General features: G+C 42.6%; 1 protein-coding gene across 4 annotated transcripts in view; it reads left to right on the top strand.

Annotated features, from left to right (window-relative positions):
* NUP93 (nucleoporin 93) overlaps positions 1-20,118 on the top strand; it is a 104,414-nt gene that overhangs the window by 69,385 nt on the left and 14,911 nt on the right. For all 4 annotated transcript variants that reach the window (XM_015070361.3, XM_015070364.3, XM_053211411.1 and 1 more), the window contains 4 exons: positions 4,295-4,423; positions 12,960-13,034; positions 15,079-15,168; positions 16,968-17,107. In XM_015070361.3, the coding sequence (XP_014925847.1) occupies positions 4,295-4,423; positions 12,960-13,034; positions 15,079-15,168; positions 16,968-17,107 (434 nt within the window). The remainder of the gene's footprint in view (positions 1-4,294; positions 4,424-12,959; positions 13,035-15,078; positions 15,169-16,967; positions 17,108-20,118) is intronic.

The raw sequence follows: 20,118 nt of genomic DNA, 5'->3' as shown, positions 1-20,118 counted from the left end.
AAAAGTGAATTAGGGGTGAAGGGAAAACCTCCGTTTTGCTGTTTACTTTATAACTCTTATATCAAGTAAAATATGTTTATGTATTATTTATGTCGTTTAAAAAAATAATAAAACATACGCTTCTCAGTGTGCTTCATTAAAATGTTCTTTGCAGGTGGAAATGTCTCAGGAGGGCTGACGTGAGTGAGATAGGGTAGCAGGGGAGCTTGCCAGCTCTAATTTATAAGAAGATGTTCCGAAGGCATTTCTTTAAATGACCAAAAATTTTAATTATCAGAGTAAAAAATCCCTAAAATTTTATTAAGTATATTTTTGGCAATAGTATTTATCCCTGGAAATAGAGGAATTCACTTGATTCAGATTTGAAAAAAAAAAATTTTTTTAATGCTTTTTCTTGTTCACACTTCAGTGAGTTACTCACCAACATTGATTCTCCTGCTGTAGAGAACCAATGAAATTAAATTAGGATTGTCAAATGCCACTGAGCCTTATTAATCCATTTACCCTGCGGAATGTGTTTCTGGAATTGGCAGCCTCTGAACGTTGTGCCATACTGAGACTAAATGTGCAGCCAGCCAAAACATTTCAGTGACATACCACAGTGCAAAATGTGTGCATATGTATTTGTGAGGGAGATGTTCCAGTGTTGGGGGCCGGCATGGGGGGAGACCTTTCACCTCTCTGGACACCAAGAGGCTAACCACTGAGCAAGAATTATTTTCAAACAAAAGGTGAGCAGCTTCCTGGCATTTTGGTGGTAATTTCATGTTTGAGTAACTTGCCAATGTCCTGCTGAAATGCCAAGAAAACAAGCTACAAATCCACAAATGTGTCCTATCTTTTTCCATTTGGTGCATCCCAGCAAAAACAGAACAACATTATCAGAACATATGTAGAGTTTCTAAAAGCCAGCAACAGCTCAATAATAAACGGGTGTGAAGTCAAAGCGTATTGCCCTCTTCCCTTTATGAAATTGGGGTTCGAGTGCTCCCCAACCTGTTTTTAATTCAGTTGCCCAGTTCTCTTCCTGCCTTCCTTTCTTAACTGTGTTCAAAGAGATTTACACACGTAATGTGAAAGATTCCAATTTAATTTATACTTTCTCCACTGCTCTGTCATTTTCTGTGGTTTGTCTTTCCTTCCTTTTAATTTTTACACATCCACACAGCCTTTGAGGTTATTCCTTTTCACTTCCCTTGGATTTCTTTCCTTCTTGTCCCTACTGTTCCCTACCTTTCACTTTGTCTCAGACCCTCACTGTCCTTCTCTTAGTTGTCAGTTAGTAGCTCTGTCGATCCTCTCTCACTAGCTCTTCTGGTTGACACTCTTCTTTGTACCTAATCCAGTGGTTCAGATGTGGGTCTAAAGGGAATAGGCTGGAATAGGGCAGATGGGTGGCTGATCATTCCTGATTAGCCCACAAATTCAATGTTCATTAGCTCTAATGTAATTAAGATAAGCTGGAGGTTGCATGGTCAAAGGAAGAGAATTTTAATGTTGGGCCATTTATTTTTATTGGAAGCTCCTTATCACACTAATGATGAATGGAACCACAGTGCTGTTCATTCAAGTTGTGGTGCTGTTTCTGAATGAGTAGCCTGGCATACTGCTCAGATGTATCTGAGGATTTGAGCCCAGAAAACTGCCAGTTTTCAAAGGACTTCCCTGTGTTCTTGAAACAGGAGTTCTTGGCACGTAGGTGGGCAGCCTGATGAATAGGTATTGCTTAATTCCCACTCTTAATTCCCATTAAGGGTCGCTCTGACCCTTAAATGGTGCTGGAAATGTGTCCCCACCGTCCTTATCAACAGGGTCTCTGGGTAGTATATTGTCTGTTTTCTTCAGCTGCTTTTACTATCCTGCCTTTCTTTATCAGCCAGAGGGCTTATCCTTAAGAAAAACTCTTGCATCAGTCTGGTGTCCTGGGTCAATACCACAGCTTAGTGCCTCACCTGTTGCAAGCTCAGAAAGCTGTACGGTCTGTCAGCCTTCCCCCACCTCCTTATTTCTGCCTGCCCTGGTCCTCGTGCCACATCACCCTTCATTTTCCGTTGCTGGGAGAGGCTCACCGCTGAGGGAGTTGTTGGTTTGACCACTAAGTGGGAAGAGTTGAGAAGAAATTGCAGTTCACTTGTGCATGATTTCTGGTTATCTTCTAGGGAAATCACCTCTTCTCTTACCCTGCCACCGCCTTTCTGTTCCAGCGTACTTCTCTCTCTTCAAAATGTGGAACTCTCATATTTCAGTTCACTAATGTAACGAGACAAAGTGATTTTTTCCTTGGATATTTTTTCACTCCAGGCTAACTGACTGGAATGGTTCATTCTGCCTGACTGCAGCAAGAAGCAAGCCAGGTGGAAGACTGTAAAGTTTATGATTATAATTTCTCCTGTGTCTTTAGAATACATATTAGAGAAGAGTTTCATTGATAAATGGGCCAAAATCAGACTTGCAGGATATGCCAGCCTTCTTCCTAATCATTTGTGTGTGTGTGTGTGTGGTATCTACCTCTTTCACATTTTAATAAATACCGGTCCATACTCAAACATCCCATTGGTAGGAAGAGTGTATGTGATTTTTCTAGCAGTTTCCCAGAGCTCATGTATATGGGTATTATCAGTATAAATTATGTGTTGCCAAAAATAAAATAGGCATCGCTAATACTCATTCCCTTGGTGCTGCCTAATTAGATGCCAATCTGATAGCAAATGAAATGGCTTTTTGAAAAGTGGGCTTAAGCTGACGGGAGACGTGGTCTGCCAATTAAAGAATAATAGACTAAGAACTTAGGTCATGATTTAGTGTGTCTAGAAGTTGCTTTCACTGATCTCTTCAGAAGGTTTTGTTTTGTCTTCTTCCTTCCCTCCCTCCCTTCTTTTTTGTCTTTCTTTCTTTTCCTTCCTTCCTTCCTTCCTTCCTTCCTTCCTTCCTTCCTTCCTTCCTTTCTTTCTTTCTTTCTTTCTTTCTTTCTTTCTTTCTCCTTTTCTTTCTGAGCACCTTTATTTTGGCAACAACCTGCTGTATCACTACTAGACAGGAGTGAGGTTTGCCAGACATTTCAGTAGTGACTTCGAGCACAGTGGTAGGAAACCTGATTGTAGAAGGCTCTGTTTTTGTTTTACCGATTTGCCTCCTTCTATGAAAATATTACTGTCTCTAAAAAAAATAAAGACACTGGGAGAATCTTTTGTTTTTGTCTTTTCTTAGATGCTTATTAAAAACCATGGATTTATATAATCCAATTAAAAAGACTTCAGTTTAAACTGTGACAATTGTAATATGTAGCCTTATTTCAAAGGTTTAAAATATATATTTATCTTAATGAGCGAATGAAAAGATGTTCAACATTGCTAGTCATTAGGGAAATGTAAATCAAAACCGTGAGATAACAACTCACACCCATTAGGATGGCTACGGTCAAAAAAAAAAAAAGTCCAGAAAATAGTAAGCGTTGGCAAAGAGGCAAGGGTGTAGAGAAACTGGAGCCTTTGTGCATTGTTGGTGGGAATATAAAATGATGCATCCTCTATGGAAACATGGAGGTCCATCAAAAAAGTAAACATAGAATTACCATGTGATCCAGCAATTCCACCTCTGGGTATATACCCCAAAGAATTGAAAGCAGGAGCTTGAAGAGAGATCTGTACATCCATGTTTATAGCAACATTACTCACAATAACCAAAAGGTGGAAGCAGCTCAAGTGTGCACGGACAGCTGGATGAACAAAATATGGCATGCACATACAATGGAATATTACTCAGCCTTAAAAAGGAAGGAAATTCTGCATACGCTGTATAGCACGGATGACCCTCGAGGACATTATACTGAAGGGAATAAGCCAATCACAGCAAGGCAAACATTGTATGATTCCACTTATATGAGGTACCGAGAAGTAGTTGAAGTCCTAGAGATGGAAAGTGGTGGTTCCCAGGGGCTGGGGGAAAGAGAAAATGGAGCGTTAGTGTTGAATTGGGGACAGGATTTCAGTTTTGCGAGATGAAAGGAGTTGTGGAGTTTTACGGTGGTAGTGACTACACGACAGTCTGAACGTACTAATATCCTGAACTGTATGCTCAAAAATGGTTAAGAGGTAAATTTGTGCGTGTATTTTACCACGATTAAAACAATCTCTTTAACGTGTTAGACGCTAAGGATAATTTTTTTAAAGTAGATTGCTTTTGCTCTACTTATGGAAAGATGAGAATCTGAGGGACTTTTGAGTTTCTGTTGAACTTTAAAGGAAACGGTGTTGTTTTCCTGTTGGGGTCATCTCCCTCTGTTCCTCTCTGACAGACCTTTGGCATGGCCGAGGAGTACCATCGAGAGTCCATGCTGGTTGAGTGGGAGCAAGTGAAACAGCGAATCCTCCACACACTGCTGGCATCAGGAGAAGATGCGCTGGACTTTACTCAAGAAAGCGAGGTAGGTTGAGTCCAAAGGATAAGCCACTGCTGGGGCGCCTGGGTGGCTCAGTCGGTTGAGCGTCCCACTTCGGCTCAGGTCATGATCTTGCAGTTCGTGGGTTCGAGCCGCACGTTGGGCTCTGTGCTGACAGCTCGGAGCCTGGAGCCTGCTTGGGATTCTGTGTCTCCCTCTCTCTCTTCCCCTTCCGTTCTCATTCTCTCTCTCTCTCTTTCTCTCTCCTCTCAAAACATGAATAAACGTTAAAGAAAATTAAAAAAAAAAAAAAAGATAAACCACCACTAATAAAAATGTGACGTCAAGGAGTGCTTATCTGCTAGACTACTGGCAGTCTTGGCGCAGGTGATCACTATCTTCCCCCTAGAGACACTGTCTTCACTTGGCCTCCAGGATGCCCACATTTGCTGGTATTTCCTTCAGCATGTCTGGCTGTTTCTGCTCAGTGTCCTTTGCTGAATTTTTCTGACCCCTTGACCTGTAGATGTTTGGAGTGTCTGGGACTCAATCCCTGACCTGTTCTTTCTCCCTCAGTCACTGCCCTGTTGATCTCATCTGGGCACGTAGCTTTAAATACCATTTCTATGCCGAAGACTCAGATTTACCTTGCGGCCGCAAACCCCGGACTCAATTTATCTGGTGGCCTCTTGGTTCTGCTAGCATGTTTCATGGCCATCTCAAGCTAAACGCGTCCATACCTGAGTCATGATAGCAGCTGCCCGCCACCTCCCTTTCCATGCCAGCCTTCTCTCCCCACAGAGTTTATCCTCTCTACATAAATGGCAATTCCATTTTTTCACTTGCTCAGATCAAAAACTTCAGATTCAGTTGTGTAATAATGTGAGCAACTGACCCATAATGGCCATTCCTTACTATTGTTATAAAAAAAAGTAGTTTCAGATGACTTAGAGGTGCAGATTCAAAAGTATAATGTGAAAATTACCATGTAAGACATTTCAAGTAATATTACCAATGCTTCCTGGTAAATCTTTTTCCTACAATTTGTTTCATGGCTAGCTAGCATTCATTTCTCACAAGAGATAGGACACCTGAGGGTCAGAGAGACATGTAATATACTGGTTAGACTCAGGAGTATTGGCTCTACACCATCATTCTGTCGAAGTCTGAGTTTAAGGTGAGTGGCTTGGCAGTTTATCATGCCTACGGGGTAATAACTGTATACATCCCATATCTACACATCTGTTCCTGACTTAAAAACCAGTTTTTTCCATTAAGTTAGCCCCCAAATAAATGCTAAAGACCTTTGTGTTAGGAAATTACTTATTAAGGATCCTGTTCCACATTTCTTCCACTCAAAGACTTCAAAGACTAAGATCAGAGTCTTCGGGAAAGAATTAATGTATAAAACCCTTGGTCAGCCTAATGTTTCATTCTCTATTTCTTGTGAGTCTGAATAGATAAGTAGAACAGCTCATGGTTTTATAAACTTCATTTTTTAAAATGGTGTTAATAGGTTGTGGTCTGTATTGGGATTTGGAAGTAATTATAAGCTGCTAATGAGATGTTCTTTTTTGATTGCTCTTTTCGTAAAAATAGGTTAGTCTATTTAGTAGAATTCTCTTCCTTGACCTCCAGTCCCCTTGGAAGAACGTTATCGATAGTTTTGCTGTTCTCTATTGTGACACCTAGCAGAATGGATAGCTTTGCTGTAAAAGCTGGCAAGGGATGCAGATGGTTCTCTCTTCAGATTACCTAGGGAATTGCCATTTTCTGGAACCTTCTAGGTTTTATTTGTTGCTGTTCTTTTGAACTTCTTTCCTGAAGTATAATGTATATACAGAAAAGTGTGCACATTGTAAGTATGCAGTTTGGTGAATTAACACAAATGGCACAGACCCAGATGAAGAAACAGATGACTACCAGCACCCCAACAACCCTCCTTGTGTGCCTTTCCAGTCACTGCCTCTCACCACCACCAATGGAACCACTGTCCTGACTTCTAACATCATAGTTTAATTTTGCTTGTTTTTTTGAACTTTATATAAATGAAGTCATACAGCATATGCTCTTGTTCCTGGCTTCTTTTGCTTGACATTCTATATATTGTTGCATGTAGTTGTGGGCCATTCATTCTCATGGCTGAGTAGTATAACTACAATCTATTTATCTGTTCTTGGGTTGATGGACATTTGGATAGTTTCTGGTTCTTTGCCTTTATGAATAGTGCTATTGTGAACAATCTTGTAGGTTTCTTTTGGTGAACGTATGTTTGCATCTCTGTTGGGTACAGCTAAGAGGGGAATTGCTGGGTCAGAGGATATTCAGCTTTGGTAGGTCCTGCCAGACGGTTTTCCATAATGGTTGTATTGATGTACCCTCCCACCAGCAGTATGTGAGAATTCCATTTGTTCCATACCCTTGCCACACTTTTTTTGGGGGGGGGGGGTGTTTTTAAAATTTAACCATTTCTACAGGCTTCTCCCTTGTAATTTTCTTCAAGATGATAGAAAGGTGATGTACGTCTCCATTTGGGCAGACATTTTCCTCTACCCTATTTGTAGAGTCTTCATGGTATGAAGGCCAGAGATAGGCTTTGGAATTCCCTGGCCTGAGTGTCCTTATTATAAATGGCCTCTCAGGAAGAAGTGTCCTAAGGAATGTAGAGCATGTGCACAGTATAGTGCCTCGCCCGGAATGGCAGAGAATGTGCACGCAGCACATCCCAGCAGTCTTTATAGTGGGTGTTCGTGTTTGGTAAGCTACACATTAAGTTTATTTTAATCATTTCAATATGGATTTGTCCCTTTTTAGGGATTTCCCTTGGTTTAATAAAGTATCTCCAGGAATGTGGGGTGCCTGGGTGGCTCAGTTGGCTAAGCGTCTGACTCTTGATTTCAGCTCAGGTCGTGATCTCATGGTTTGTGAGATCGAGCCTGGCGTGGGGTTCTGTGCTGGCAGCACAGAGCCTGCTTGGGATTCTCTCTCTTCCTTTCTCTCTCTCTTGTCTCTCAAAATAAATAAACATTAAAAAAAAAAAAAAAAAGAGAACACATGTGCTTTGAAGCAAGGAAGAGGCTTTTGGAATCCCTGTGCTATACTTGCATGTGGTTAATGGGAGGAAGAACACCCCCAGTGCTACACTGCTTGCATGACAGCACATGGGGTTTGAGCAGTGTTGGGAATCCTTGGTGTATCTTAGTCAACTTTTAAAACAGTATTTAAAAGTCAACTTTTATCTAACTTCTGTACAGTCTAGTGCCTGTGTTGGTTTTAGACTTAGTCAGTAGATGGGTCTGTAATGTATTGTCTGGGAAATGACTGAGCCTAGCAAGCAACAGGCTCCATTGAGAAGCTAAGTTGTAGCTTAACTGCAGATAGCGAAGGTAACATTTCACACCGTGATGTGCGAACACTGTGTGTTGAATATAATGTCTCGTTTTGATAACGGACTTAATACCAAATTTGTTCAATTCCTAGTCACAGAACTCTTCTACATTTTAACATCTCTGAAATCAGGGTGTGTCTTAAATCCAGTGTCATAATTTAGTTGACAACATTTTTTCTTTCCTGGTGGTGCATAAATAACATGTCTTAATAATAGATGATGTATTAAGATTCAATGCAGTACAGTAAAGTAGAGACCAACACAGTTTAATTGGAAAACTCCAGACTGCATGATTTCAAACTGTGTTTTATGACTCCCTGGTAGTTTCCTGGGGCCGGGAGGTGGGGAGGGATTTGTTGCACATATCAGAATTTGAATAGGATTTCAAGTATAGAAAGAGCTCTGCAGTTCTTTCAAAAAGAAGTTCAAAAAATCCAAACGGGCCCTGGGGCACATGGGTGGTTCTGTTGGTTAAGTGTCTGACTTCAGCTCGGGTCATGATCTCGCAGTTCATGGGTTCCAGCCGTGTGTCAGGCTGTGCACTGACAGCTCAGAGCCTGGAGCCTTCTTTGGATTCTGTGTCTCCCTCTGTCTCTCTCTGCCCCTCCCCCACTTGTGCTTGCTCTCTCTCAAAAATAAATAAACATTAAAAAAATTCAAAGAGACCTTTCATTTTAACATCATGCTGTATCATACCTGAGCACCTCCTTGCACAGTATGCTAATGGTAGAGGTGTATGGATACACTTTTGAGGACTCTGCCACCCCCTCCCTCCTCCCGCACAAATGTAACCTCCGACAGCGGTGCATGTGCTGTCCCTGCCAGTTCCCTCTCACGTATCCATGTGCACATTGGTCCATGTACGTTCATCTGATCAGTATCAGTTTATTCCATAAATGACACCATTTTATATATTAGAGTCTACAACTTATCATTATGTTTTGATTTTTTTGAACTTATTTTGGAGGCTTTTCTAGGTTAGTACATGTAGGTGTCTGCCATTTTTTAGTGGCTCTACAGGTTTCATTATTTAAATGGCCCAAGTATTCTTCCCACTTCGTCCGTGAAGAATGAGGCTCCAAAGAAGTTAGAGGTCATTACCAAAGGTCACGCAGTTAGATTGCATTTAGAACCTCGGTTCTCTGGTCCCCAGTTGGTATTTTTCTTCCTAGTAGTACTAGGCTTCTGTGTACAGATTTTATAGCCAGCTATTGTGAATTAATCACTTTAGCTCCATTTTGCTTGTGTAAAACCAGACATTCCACTTGGCAATTTTATGTGTGTGTGTGTGTGTGTATGTGTTTTAACTCCATACTTCTTTTGCTAGGAATGCTAGTTACATTCCTTCCTCCCTAACTAGAATGTGCCCTTCTTGGGAAAAGAGTTTATTTATATCTGGAGAGTCTTTGTACAAAAGTAGTTGCTTAATAAAAGCTTGTGATTCCCTCCTGCCACCCTCCAGCCACTTCCTACCTGATCTGGAATGCTCTCTTACTGTTTTGGGAATATCGTCTACTCTGAGAAGACTCTTCTCATGTCTGTGCTCCCAGAGGCTGCTGTTTCTTCACATATCGTATCTCTAGACTCCTGGATGAGTCCCTCTCTGGCCCTGCCCTCTCATCTTCTCTGCCTTTCTGGTCTCTGATTCCCTGCTCCTGTCGTCCTCACTTGGTGCCATCAGGCCCCAGTGCAGAGAAACCCAAATGTCCAAGGGGTTCAGAACGTTACTCCCACACAGCATACTGGTGGCTGCTTGCCCAGCCCTCAAGCAGCTCCTGGGTTTGAAATTCCAGTGAATGTTTGCTGGTTCCTCAGCTCAGGAATGTGCGTGTACACATCCTGTTTCTGGGATAATTGACTTTATGTGCGGTGAGATGGAGACTTGGCCAAGGGCAAATGAAGGAAGGCTACCCTTGAAAACAAGAGCATTAGGCAAAATTAATTTAAATGGAAATTTGAAGGCTGAAAACCCAACTACTTTTTAAATGGATAATTTTAAAAATTAGGTTTTAGTACTGGAAAATATTTCTCAAGGCTGTTTATGTATATGTAGCTGAAACAACTATGTCCTTGCAGAAATGTTTTAGTGTTGTGTTCCCGTTTTTATCCTCTTAGTCATTCCCCTTGATTAGGCTACTGGAATTAACAAGTTTAGTGCCCTGTGTTTTTAAAAAGACTTTGGGATCATCAACATTCACGCGGTTAGTTCTGTTCTGGAAGGGTGGCTGGCTGTCGAATAGAACAGTCCTCAACTATGTGTTACTGGGAACCCTCAGAATTAGCAGAGAAAATGAGCTGCTGGGGGTTCTGTTCATGCAAGGATTGTGTTTATTTTAGAAAAATGACATGAGAATTTCCAACCAGCACAGACTGAAATATTTTAGGTTATGTTTCTGTAGTGTCCATATCTATCCATTGGTGTTCAGTATAGGATTTATTCCTGCGTTCATTATGGTGGTTTATTTTGTATTTAAAAAGTGGTAATAGCTAGTGTTTATTGGCCAAGTATTTAGCCCTGTGCTGAGTTCTTTCTACTTATTTCTCACAACAATGCTGTGCGGTAAATACTATTTTTCTCCTTGTTTAATCTTTACCACAAACCCAAGGTGGATACCATGACCTCCCCCGTTTTATAGCTAGAGAAACCGAGACTCAAAAGAAACAGTATATGCAATCAAGATCACATGGCTAGTGAGTAGTGGAGCCAGGATTTCTAACCACTGCTCTCTGGTTCTTTGATGGCTGTCCTTGGAAAGTTGCCCTGGGCTGCCCTGGCAGACATTGCGGGGCCAGAACGTGCACTCAAACCATGGCTCCACTGCCTCCTATTGGAGTGACCTTGTACAGGCTGCTTTCTATGTGCTTTGGTGTCTTCATCTATAAAATTGATAGAATAACAGTATATCATCTTACAGGGTCGTGAGACTTAAGACAGTGCTTAGCATATAGTAGTGCTCAGTAAGTGTAGCTGTTATTATTATAACCTGGTGGTTTTCACCAGTTCTGTGTTTCAGATAGGAATGCTTTCAACTGTGAGTAACAGAAAATCCGTTTCGGCGGCTTGCCTAAGGATTTCTTTTTCTCACCTAACGAAGTCCGTGGGTGTGGAGAGTGTGGGCCTCCATTCAGTTGTTCTGCAGTGCCGTCAGACATGCAGCGCCTCTCTTTTTTCAGCACCATCCTCGGCACATCACTCCCTTGAGGCTCACAGGATGGTTGCTGCAGCTCTACACACTCCATTTACATTGGGAGAAGGCGGGGGCGTTGATCGGCCACGCGAGGCTCTTCATGGTCCCTTTACCAGAAAGAGCAGAAGCTGTCCCCAAAATGTACTCCAGACTTGTGCTTCATCTCATGGACTACAACTAGGGTTCTCGGCCACTCCTAGCTGCAGGGGAGGCTGGGGAAGGGCATATTCGGTAGCTTGTAGAGGTCAGCTCATGGGGGCCTGTTGTTAAATTTTCAGAAATTTTGCTGTCTATCTGATACTCCTTGGGATAGCTTGAAATCGGTCATGGCGGGAGTACTTATATCATGGAAAGCAGCCAACGCTATAGATCAGGCCCCTTCCCCAAGCTGGTTGTTAAATATTTACCAGCACACTGTTAGGTATCTTTAACTCCATATGCCAGACAGGGAGTGGAGGTGAGAAATAAGGATTTGAAATGGTCGTTGGGTCATCAAGCCAGCAGCATCTGCCAAAGTCAGTAGACTGTTTAGTGTTTTTAATAGCAGTGACTGCAGAAAATCAGAGCTGAGGAGGACCTTCCGAGGTTGTCTAGGGCATCGCCTTCATTCAACTGATGGGAACCTGAGGCTCTAAGAGAATGTGCTCCGCCCCAGACCCCAGAGCCAGGGAGTCAAATGGCCCTCCTGGAACCCAGGTGTCCCAGTTCATTCTTGAGAACTTGAGGGCTTACATCTCACCTTTCTGCCTCCTGCCCTCTCTCCTCTCTATGCTACTCCCAGTCCTTACTCACACAAATATTCCTTTTACCAGCTTTGGTAGTGCCAGGATGTTTTGCTGCTGTCTTGTCAGTTTTCCAGAAAACCTATTTTAAACTCTCCCACCTTTTTTTTTCTTTAAGATTTTAGAGAATACAGCATTGAATTTTTTTTAATGTTTATTTATTTATCGTGTGTGTGGGGGGGGGGGGGATGCTGAGAGAAGAAGAGAGAGAATCCCCCAAGCAGTCCCCACGCTGTCAGTACAGAGCCCAACATGGGGCTTTATCTTAGAATCATGAAATCATGACCTGAGCTGAAAGCAGGAGTCGGCTGCTTAACCGACTGAGCCACCCAAGCGCCCCAGCACTGAATTTTTTTTTAATGAGAGAAACTTAAAGAATTTGCTGTAGCACAGTATAAACTATAATGTAGTGGAAATTTCAGAATATACCTAATGGGAGATACCTGATTTTGACCCATGCTTGTTTACACTAGGGAATGGAGCTTAGCTGAAGATTGATTTTAGTCTTTCTTTAAAAAAAAAAAAAAAAAATGTCATCAACTTTTCCCTATGTTTGTGTCTAATTGTCCCCATAGATGGTAGACTCTCTGGGGACAGGCTCCATACCCATGGCCTGTTGTCATCCCTGTGGCCGTGGCACTTGCACTCAGCTATACGGGAGACAGACACTTCGCAAACATTTACTTGAAGCAATGAATGAATGAGTGCCCAATGTAGACTAGCTTCATATCTTCAGGTGTAGAAAGTTAATCAGCAGCTGTTCTCTTAGTGTGGATTCTGGATTGGAAATGCCTGAATCTCCATATTGTAACCCTTTAAGCCCCAGCCCCTTAACTGATGTGACTGATGGAAGGAAACAGGAGGCCCGCAAATAACAACAGCTTCGCTGGTGTGAACACCTAGAGGGAGAGGATGGGGTGGAGATGGGGCTTGGGATTGAACCGATTGTTGGAAAGATATGCATTTCCAGGAACAGTCATTGATGTCTCCTTACAGTTTATTTAGCTTCCTGCTACTTTTGAGTTGGGTTTCATGCCTGCTCCCTTCTTGTGTATTCATAGGAAGGGAGTATTGTCTTATTGAAACCCCTAAAATCATCATTTTGAGGAAGTCTGACTAGGCAAGAGACTTCTCACAGCTTAAAGATAAACGTATGTTTATAAGATTTTTTTCTTTACATGACTAAATGCTGTTCTTAACGCTGCCTGTGTATTTACCTACAGCCAAGTTACATCAGCGATGGGGGACCCCCTGGTCGAAGCTCTCTGGATAGCATTGAGATGGCCTATGCCCGGCAGGTGAGCATTCTCTCAGAGAAGATCAAAACCAGGAAAATTCTATGTGAGTGCTCAGGGGAGTAAAAGAGAACCAAGACTTCATGTGAAAGTCAGACCCTGAAAGCAAGTTGGGGTTTTGTTCAGAGGACTGGCTAATATTTTACCACCTCGGTCCCTGGAGAATTCCATCAAATTGGGTAATAGAATGACTCACATTTGACTTAGGGAAATGGAAGTCTGCCCTCTCCCCTGACCCAAGGCGTCTCATTTTGTATTTGGCAGTAGGCCATGTACAGTACAGCCTTGAGTAATTGCACTGCTTAGCAAATGGAGTTCTCTATTAACCTGAATTACCTAGTAGGCTGATGGTATAATCAGAAATCTTTCTTCACCCCTTGTGGTTGATAGAAGTTTTCTAAATGCTTTTCTGCCTTGGTAGGCATAGTGTATTTACCACTCTCTAATATTGTCCTGGAGAAGCTCATGATATTTTAGGGGCTGTGGCTCTGGTTGTATGTAATGGTCACACAGTGGCGTGGGGGTGGATTGGGATGCTTTGTGGCGAGCACAGGGACTGTTGGACTGAAGCTGCCCTAAGGAGACAGTACAGACCTGGAATTGACTTTTTGAATAAAACAGCGCTGGCTGCCTGTGTGTTTTATTCTGATTTGCTGCTTTCCTACACAAAATAGTATCAAGAAGGAGAAACCATCTTGTTTCTTGAAGGGTGAGCTTCAAGAAACAATGAGGGTGGTGAGCTTGCACCCCTTTGTTACGAACAGTTTTCTAAGTCTCTCTCCTTGGGCGTACCATTGCCAGTCCCTCTCCTTCCAACTCCCTTGTGTTTTATTAGTAGGCCTTCATTTATTTTCTGCTCCATGTTTTAGATTGCTCTCTTTCTCCCTGCCACACCTCCATCCTTTAAATTTCACCTCCCTCTGTGGCTGACTCCTCCCACTACCGCGGCCACCACCAGAGTTCAGGCCTCATGAAGTTATAAGCTTGTGAGCAGAGAAGCTGTGCCTCTTCTCTGTGAAAGTAAGACTCCATGAAACTAACATTTTCCAGACTCGGAGCACCATGTCCTGTTTATGTGGCTATCCCACCAGAGGAGAGTGAATCTTTATATCCTATGTTGAACAAAAAACCTTGCAGAGGGGAGGCCCTTAATAAATGCACAGTGAGTGAATAAACTCCACCTTACTGTGTAAAAACCATTTTATTTCATCCTTATAATGTCCCTGGAAGCTACACGATACTGTCCCTCATACAGAGTAGGGGGCAATGAGGTTCAGTGGGAGTTCTGATCTGTCGTCTGACCTCACTACTGTGTTTAGTCCTTGGTAGGGCAAGGACTTCACAGGCAAAGAGGAGAACCTACGCGTCCTTAATGTCATTATTTTAGTTCTTTTAAAATAAAATTCAAAGTAATAGTGGTTTTCCCATACCTTAAACACCACATAGTTCCCTTTTCTTGAGAAAATTTTCCTAAGGAGCAAGGATTCTTTCCTGGAGAAGTGGGTACTCCAGACACACGACGACTGCTGTTCTAACCCATGTGAAGGATTGCAGCCTGACACTCTTTACTCAGTCTACCAGCCTTGGCCTAGAGCCATTCAGTCCTTTTGCCAGCAAAGATAACCAAACTTTGCCTCAGGTTCTTAGGAAAGCAGCAGCCGAAGTCTTCCCATCGTCCTGTCTTCCCCTTTGGTCCTTGCTTGCTGGAACTGGGGATCTGCTGGGTGGAGAGGTGCAAAAGTGCCTGTGGTCTCCTCCACCGGGACCACCCTCCTTCCATTCTTCAGCTGTTAGGAAGGCTGGGGTAGCAGTTAGTTTGGGTGTGTTGATGCTGCCGCCCAAAGTTAAAGGCACATCTGGGAAGCTGGCCAGAGGCCTTGACCTCCAGGCAGTGTGGATAGCTCAGCCACACTGAGGAAGGAAAGGTTGGCTGAAGCTTCTGGTGCTGACTGTTGGGCCGAAAGCTGGCTTCAGAAGTGCCTTAAGAGGTTTTAAAAAGAAGAGGAGAAAATAGAAATTGTGCCATTTCCTTTGCTTTTCATTTCAGATTTATATCTATAACGAGAAGATTGTAAATGGGCACCTGCAGCCTAACCTCGTGGACCTCTGTGCTTCCGTTGCAGAGCTGGACGATAAGGTAGCGCCCGGAGCTAACCCAAGGGGAGACGCGGTGTCCGGTGTTCAGATGGGATTAGCAGCTTGCTGACTGGGCAGAAACGTGCTCAAGAGACACCCTGCTCTGTGGAATAAAATGTTAACTGTCCTTCAGAGTTTCATTTTAAATAGCTTTGGGGTGGTTTTTTGATGATGATGCTATGTACGTGTATTTTTTTTTTTTAATTTTTTTTTTTAAGGTTTATTTATTTTTGAGACAGGGAGAGACAGAGTATGAACAGGGGAGGGTCAGAGAGAGGGAGACACAGAATCTGAAGCAGGCTCCAGGCTCTGAGCTGTCAGCACAGAGCCCGACGCGGGGCTAGAACTCACGGACCGCAAGATCATGACCTGAGCCAAAGTCGGCCGCTCAACCGACTGAGCCACCCAGGCGCCCCTGTACGTGTATTTTTAATGCATCTTCAGAAGACCCAGCCGGGATCAGTTAATGGGCACAAGAGGTTTCCTTAAGATGTATTGCTTTGAAGTCCTGTCAGGCTTCAATTCTTCCCTCACCAGTTTCCTTCCTTAGACTAACGGACTCTTTTACAAGAGCTGAATTGTAAAGGTGATGTGGTTTTTACACCCGGGAGCCCATTAAACTTGACTCAGATGTGGTCTTTAGGTGCATTCTTTGTATGCCGCTGGCTCCCACCCTCTCTGACTCCCCATCTTTATTCCTGTCCCTCAATTCTTATCTCTGGCCAGTTTTCTCACCCTGGGAGGGAAAAAGCAGATAGGTGGATTGTTAGGTGGCCAGGAGGAATGGGAGAAGGAGGGAAGAATATAGTGAAAGCAAACACAATCTTACACAGATTATAAGTATTATTATTATTTTGGTCCTTAAAAATGCATCCAGCTTTTTTTTTTTTTTCCTTAATAATAAAATACAAGGCAACACAAGGAAATCTAAGGAAGAAAGTTAAGAATCCACCTACCATCTCACCACCAAGAGTCACGTTTGGGTGGATTTTCTACAGTTTTAGTTTCTGAGAACATGAAAACAGGATTTTGTCTCTTTTTGTGGGAGAAGTGTAAACCTGCTTTTCTCATCAGTGCTCTCTTCTAAGGATTCTTAACTTTAGAATATTGCAGAGCATTCAGGGAATCCATTTTTAAGGAGAGATTTACAGACAGGAGGATTCTTGGGAGAGGGAGTCCCATATGTGTGGTGGTAACACAAAGGAACGAATGCCCATTCCTTTCGTGGGAGGCTCTCATGGAGGCGTCTTTTGAAGGGAGTGAGTGGGAAGGAAAATGGGAGGCTGTGACACTCACAAAATGGGGTAAGAGCAGTGGCCCCTGGAGAGTCTCTGGGAGGACAAAACCTATATATTATTTAGGTTAAACTCTTTATTTTAAGCCTTAAGAAACTCAAATGACCTTGTAAGGACTGAAATGCAGCTACTTGAGTTTAAACTCCTGGAGCTTTGGACAATTATAAATGTATTCACTCTCTTGTAAGGAATAACCCACTGAGATTCAGTGTTCCTTTTACTGTTGTATGGTCTCAATTATGTGGGTGGTTATGTCAGACCTGGAATAGAAACTGATCTGAAAACCAGCTCGGGACAGGAAGGTACTCCTTGGAAGATGGAGTCTAGCAGCTGGCAGGGCACAGGCGCATCTTCTGTACTGAGCTTAAAGCCTGAGGGCCTCAGACGGAGGACATGAACCTCTTCCCCCTCCTTACCTTCTCTGCCTTTGTGGTCAGAGCCTCGAAGAGCCAGACCGTTTCTCCAGCCCTGCAGCGTTGTCACGTGCAGTTTCATTTATGCGCAGAACATCTCTGACATGTGGAACATGGTGAAACAAATGACAGATGTGTTGTTGGTGCCGGCGACTGATGCTCTGAAGAGCCGCAACAGCGTGGAAGTGCGCATGGATTTTGTCCGGCAGGCCTTGGCTTACCTCGAGCAGAGGTAAGGCAGCCCTGGCCTAGCGGGGCTGGCTTCAGAACTTTACAGAAGTCAGCCTTGTCTCGTGTCTAGTAGTCCTTGGGCTGAGTCCCCTCTCTCTGGTGTAATTTAAACAAGGTTGAGCGAGGCTGAGAGATACAGTCCTGCTTTCAGAAACACTTCTTTACCGGGCCTGTTTCTGCAGCAGTATAAAGTCATGGTGAATGGGAGTGCTGTTAGACTTTTCATTTTCTCTTTCTCCACTCTGTGTCCCTCGGTATGGAGACATCATGATTATTAGGCCATGATGCCTTAGGTCAGGATCCTGTTCCCTAATGTTGTTCAGCCGTTACTTCTTAGGCTCTTTTGTTCTCTGAGCATTTTAATTTTTACAGCTGGCAATATTATCACCTTTGAGCCTTAGGAAGAGTCCTTGAACCTTTATTTTCTTTCTGGCTCTATTCTGTTAATCCCTATGCATCTGGATCCTTCCCAGCTGCTAATGCCTGTGATTTGTGCCTGGGTTTCTTTGCCACCTCCTCACTAAGTGGAGTCGGTCACTGAGGGGGTTGTGGCTATGCCCTTGTGCCCTGTCGTCCCCTTCATTGGTGGGACCTATGCCATTCATCCCTCCTTGTGGACCCTCCTTTCAGCTCTGAATTTGCCAGCAGGGGTTGTCATGAGTGTGCAACGCACCCTCTTTATTTCAGAGACACGGTGCTGGGCCTCTGCTAGTTCGAGAAGAGAAAGCCAAGTTGAATACACTTGCTAAATTGCAGTTCTTTGCCAGTGAGCTGTGCAGCTGCCAGTCCCCTTATAGTGTGGTTGCCCTTTATCAACAAAATAATACTTCATTAGGAAGTCCTAAGATTTCCTTGTGCATTAACTGAGGTGATTCAGACTTGGTATAGCAGAGAATAGGTTTTTATCAAATACTTTAATAATTATATAATAGTCACATGAGATGAATGCCATCAGGCATAAACTTCCCTTATTAAGAAAAATTTGGAACTCCAAATGTTTTTTATTCTTTTTTACATAGGCACAAAAGAGCTTATAGAGTATTATAATAGGCTTTTGCTAAATTTTTTAATGTAAGTTTTGGGTATATTGATATGGAGCCATAAAGATCCTAATGTATATGGTAATATTGCTACAAGCAGCAGAGTAAGAGTCAAAATTTCTGACAGTATATAAAAACCTTTAGGATTCAGTTTTTTATAATGTTTGATTTTGAGAGAGAGAAAGAGACCGAGTGCAAACGGGGGAGGGGCAGAGAGAGAGGGAGACACAGAATCTGAAGCTGTCTCCAGACTCCAAGCTGTAAGCACAGAGCCTGACGTGGGTCTCAAACCCTCAAACCGTGAGATCATGACCTAAGCTGAAGTGGGACGCTTAACCGACCGAGCCACCCAGGCGCCCCTAGGATTTTGTTTTTTTTAATGGGTATACGACTGCTCGTGACTGCTTTTTCTTTAGTAAACCCACTCTTCAACATTGGTGCTTGACTTCACCAATGGTACAAGGCTTTTCTTGATTTTATATCTGGTAAGCCATCCCATTTAATTTATTCTCTTCATTTTGCTTATTTAATTTTACATATTTATTTGTCTTAAAAATTCTTTTTTTTTCCCCCTTAATTCCTTTGGCAGCACTTGGGAGCTACTTGGAAAGTTTGCTGTCCACAATTACTGTCACCCTATTGCCCTTCTTTTCTAGGGGCGTCACTCCCCACCGGTATCCTTTTCAAGGATTTGTTGTCATTTCTTGATAAAGGGACTATTTCGTGATAATTATACTCACTTTTTAAAGTAGTTTTGCTGGTGCGAATCCTGATGGCGTGGCAAAGTAGACCCAGCCCCAAATGGTTTTTTGCAGATAAGGCTGAAAATGTTGAGAAGATGTAGGACTGGTACAGAAAAATGCCAGAGGCTCTTGTACCTTTTCACATTTCCTCCCCCCCCCCACCACTTTTTGATATGGGAATATTTTGTTTGATTTTGTTTTTTGTAGTTATGATCCAAATGTGTACAGTATGTGGTTTTATGTAGTTTGCTTTTTAAAATCTTTATCAGTATCATTTTGCATAACTGCATCGAATTCCATTGAGGGTTTTTTTTTTTTTTTTTTTTTGGTAATTGACATTTAGATGTTTCTCTCTCTGTCTCTCTCACACTCTCATTCTGTTATTTTACTTAATCTGGTGTTGAATATCTGTGCATATGGAGCACCTGACTTTTTGAGTTAGTCTGTTTTGTTTTGGACAAGAAACATATTTAGAAAGTTCTTTATTCTGTTAACCCCATATCTGAATATCTGTAACTAGAACCAGTTAATCTTAGTATGGAAGCACCTTAAAAACACTACAGGTTTTAAGGAATTGCACGGTTTTAAGAATACTAGCAAATAAGTGAAAAAGAAATGATACAAAATTTTTTGCAACCATCGGTGTGGTAATTGGTTCAGCAAGGACATCAGTGGAAACTGAAACCATTCAGTAGAAAATTGTTGGTGAACAGAATATTCACATGGCTTCCAAGTATTACCCCACAGGGTACTTATCAATTTCAGAGGGAAAGGTACTTTTACAAAAGGTGTTGAAATCTGGTGAGTGACACTTTTAAGCAGGTGATCAAACCAAATATTACCTGGGGCTCCGTGGGCAGTACCAGCATCAGCTGTGTGGGATTCTTGGCAACAAAGTTGAATCTTAATTAAATCATGAGGAAACGGTCTAGGCTGTGGGACATTCTACCCAACAGCTGGCCTGGATTCTTTTTAAAAGGTCAGTGTCATGGAAAATGATGGTAGAATTACCCTAGAGTACAGGAGATGGAAATGGCATGAGAACCAAGTGCCATGCATTCCCTTGACTGGATCCTAGACTTGGAGGGAGAAACACAAACCATAAAGGGTATTATTAGGAAATTTGAACATGGCTTGTATTTTAGATAATAGCAGTGTGTCGATGTTCAGTTTCTTGCTGTCATAATGGTATTGAGGTTGGGTAGGAGAATGCCCTAGTTCTTCCAAGG

This window comes from Acinonyx jubatus, chromosome E2 (genome assembly GCF_027475565.1).
Source record: "Acinonyx jubatus isolate Ajub_Pintada_27869175 chromosome E2, VMU_Ajub_asm_v1.0, whole genome shotgun sequence".
NCBI classification, from domain to species: domain Eukaryota; kingdom Metazoa; phylum Chordata; class Mammalia; order Carnivora; family Felidae; genus Acinonyx; species Acinonyx jubatus.
This window is presented reverse-complemented; position numbering and strand designations above follow the sequence as displayed.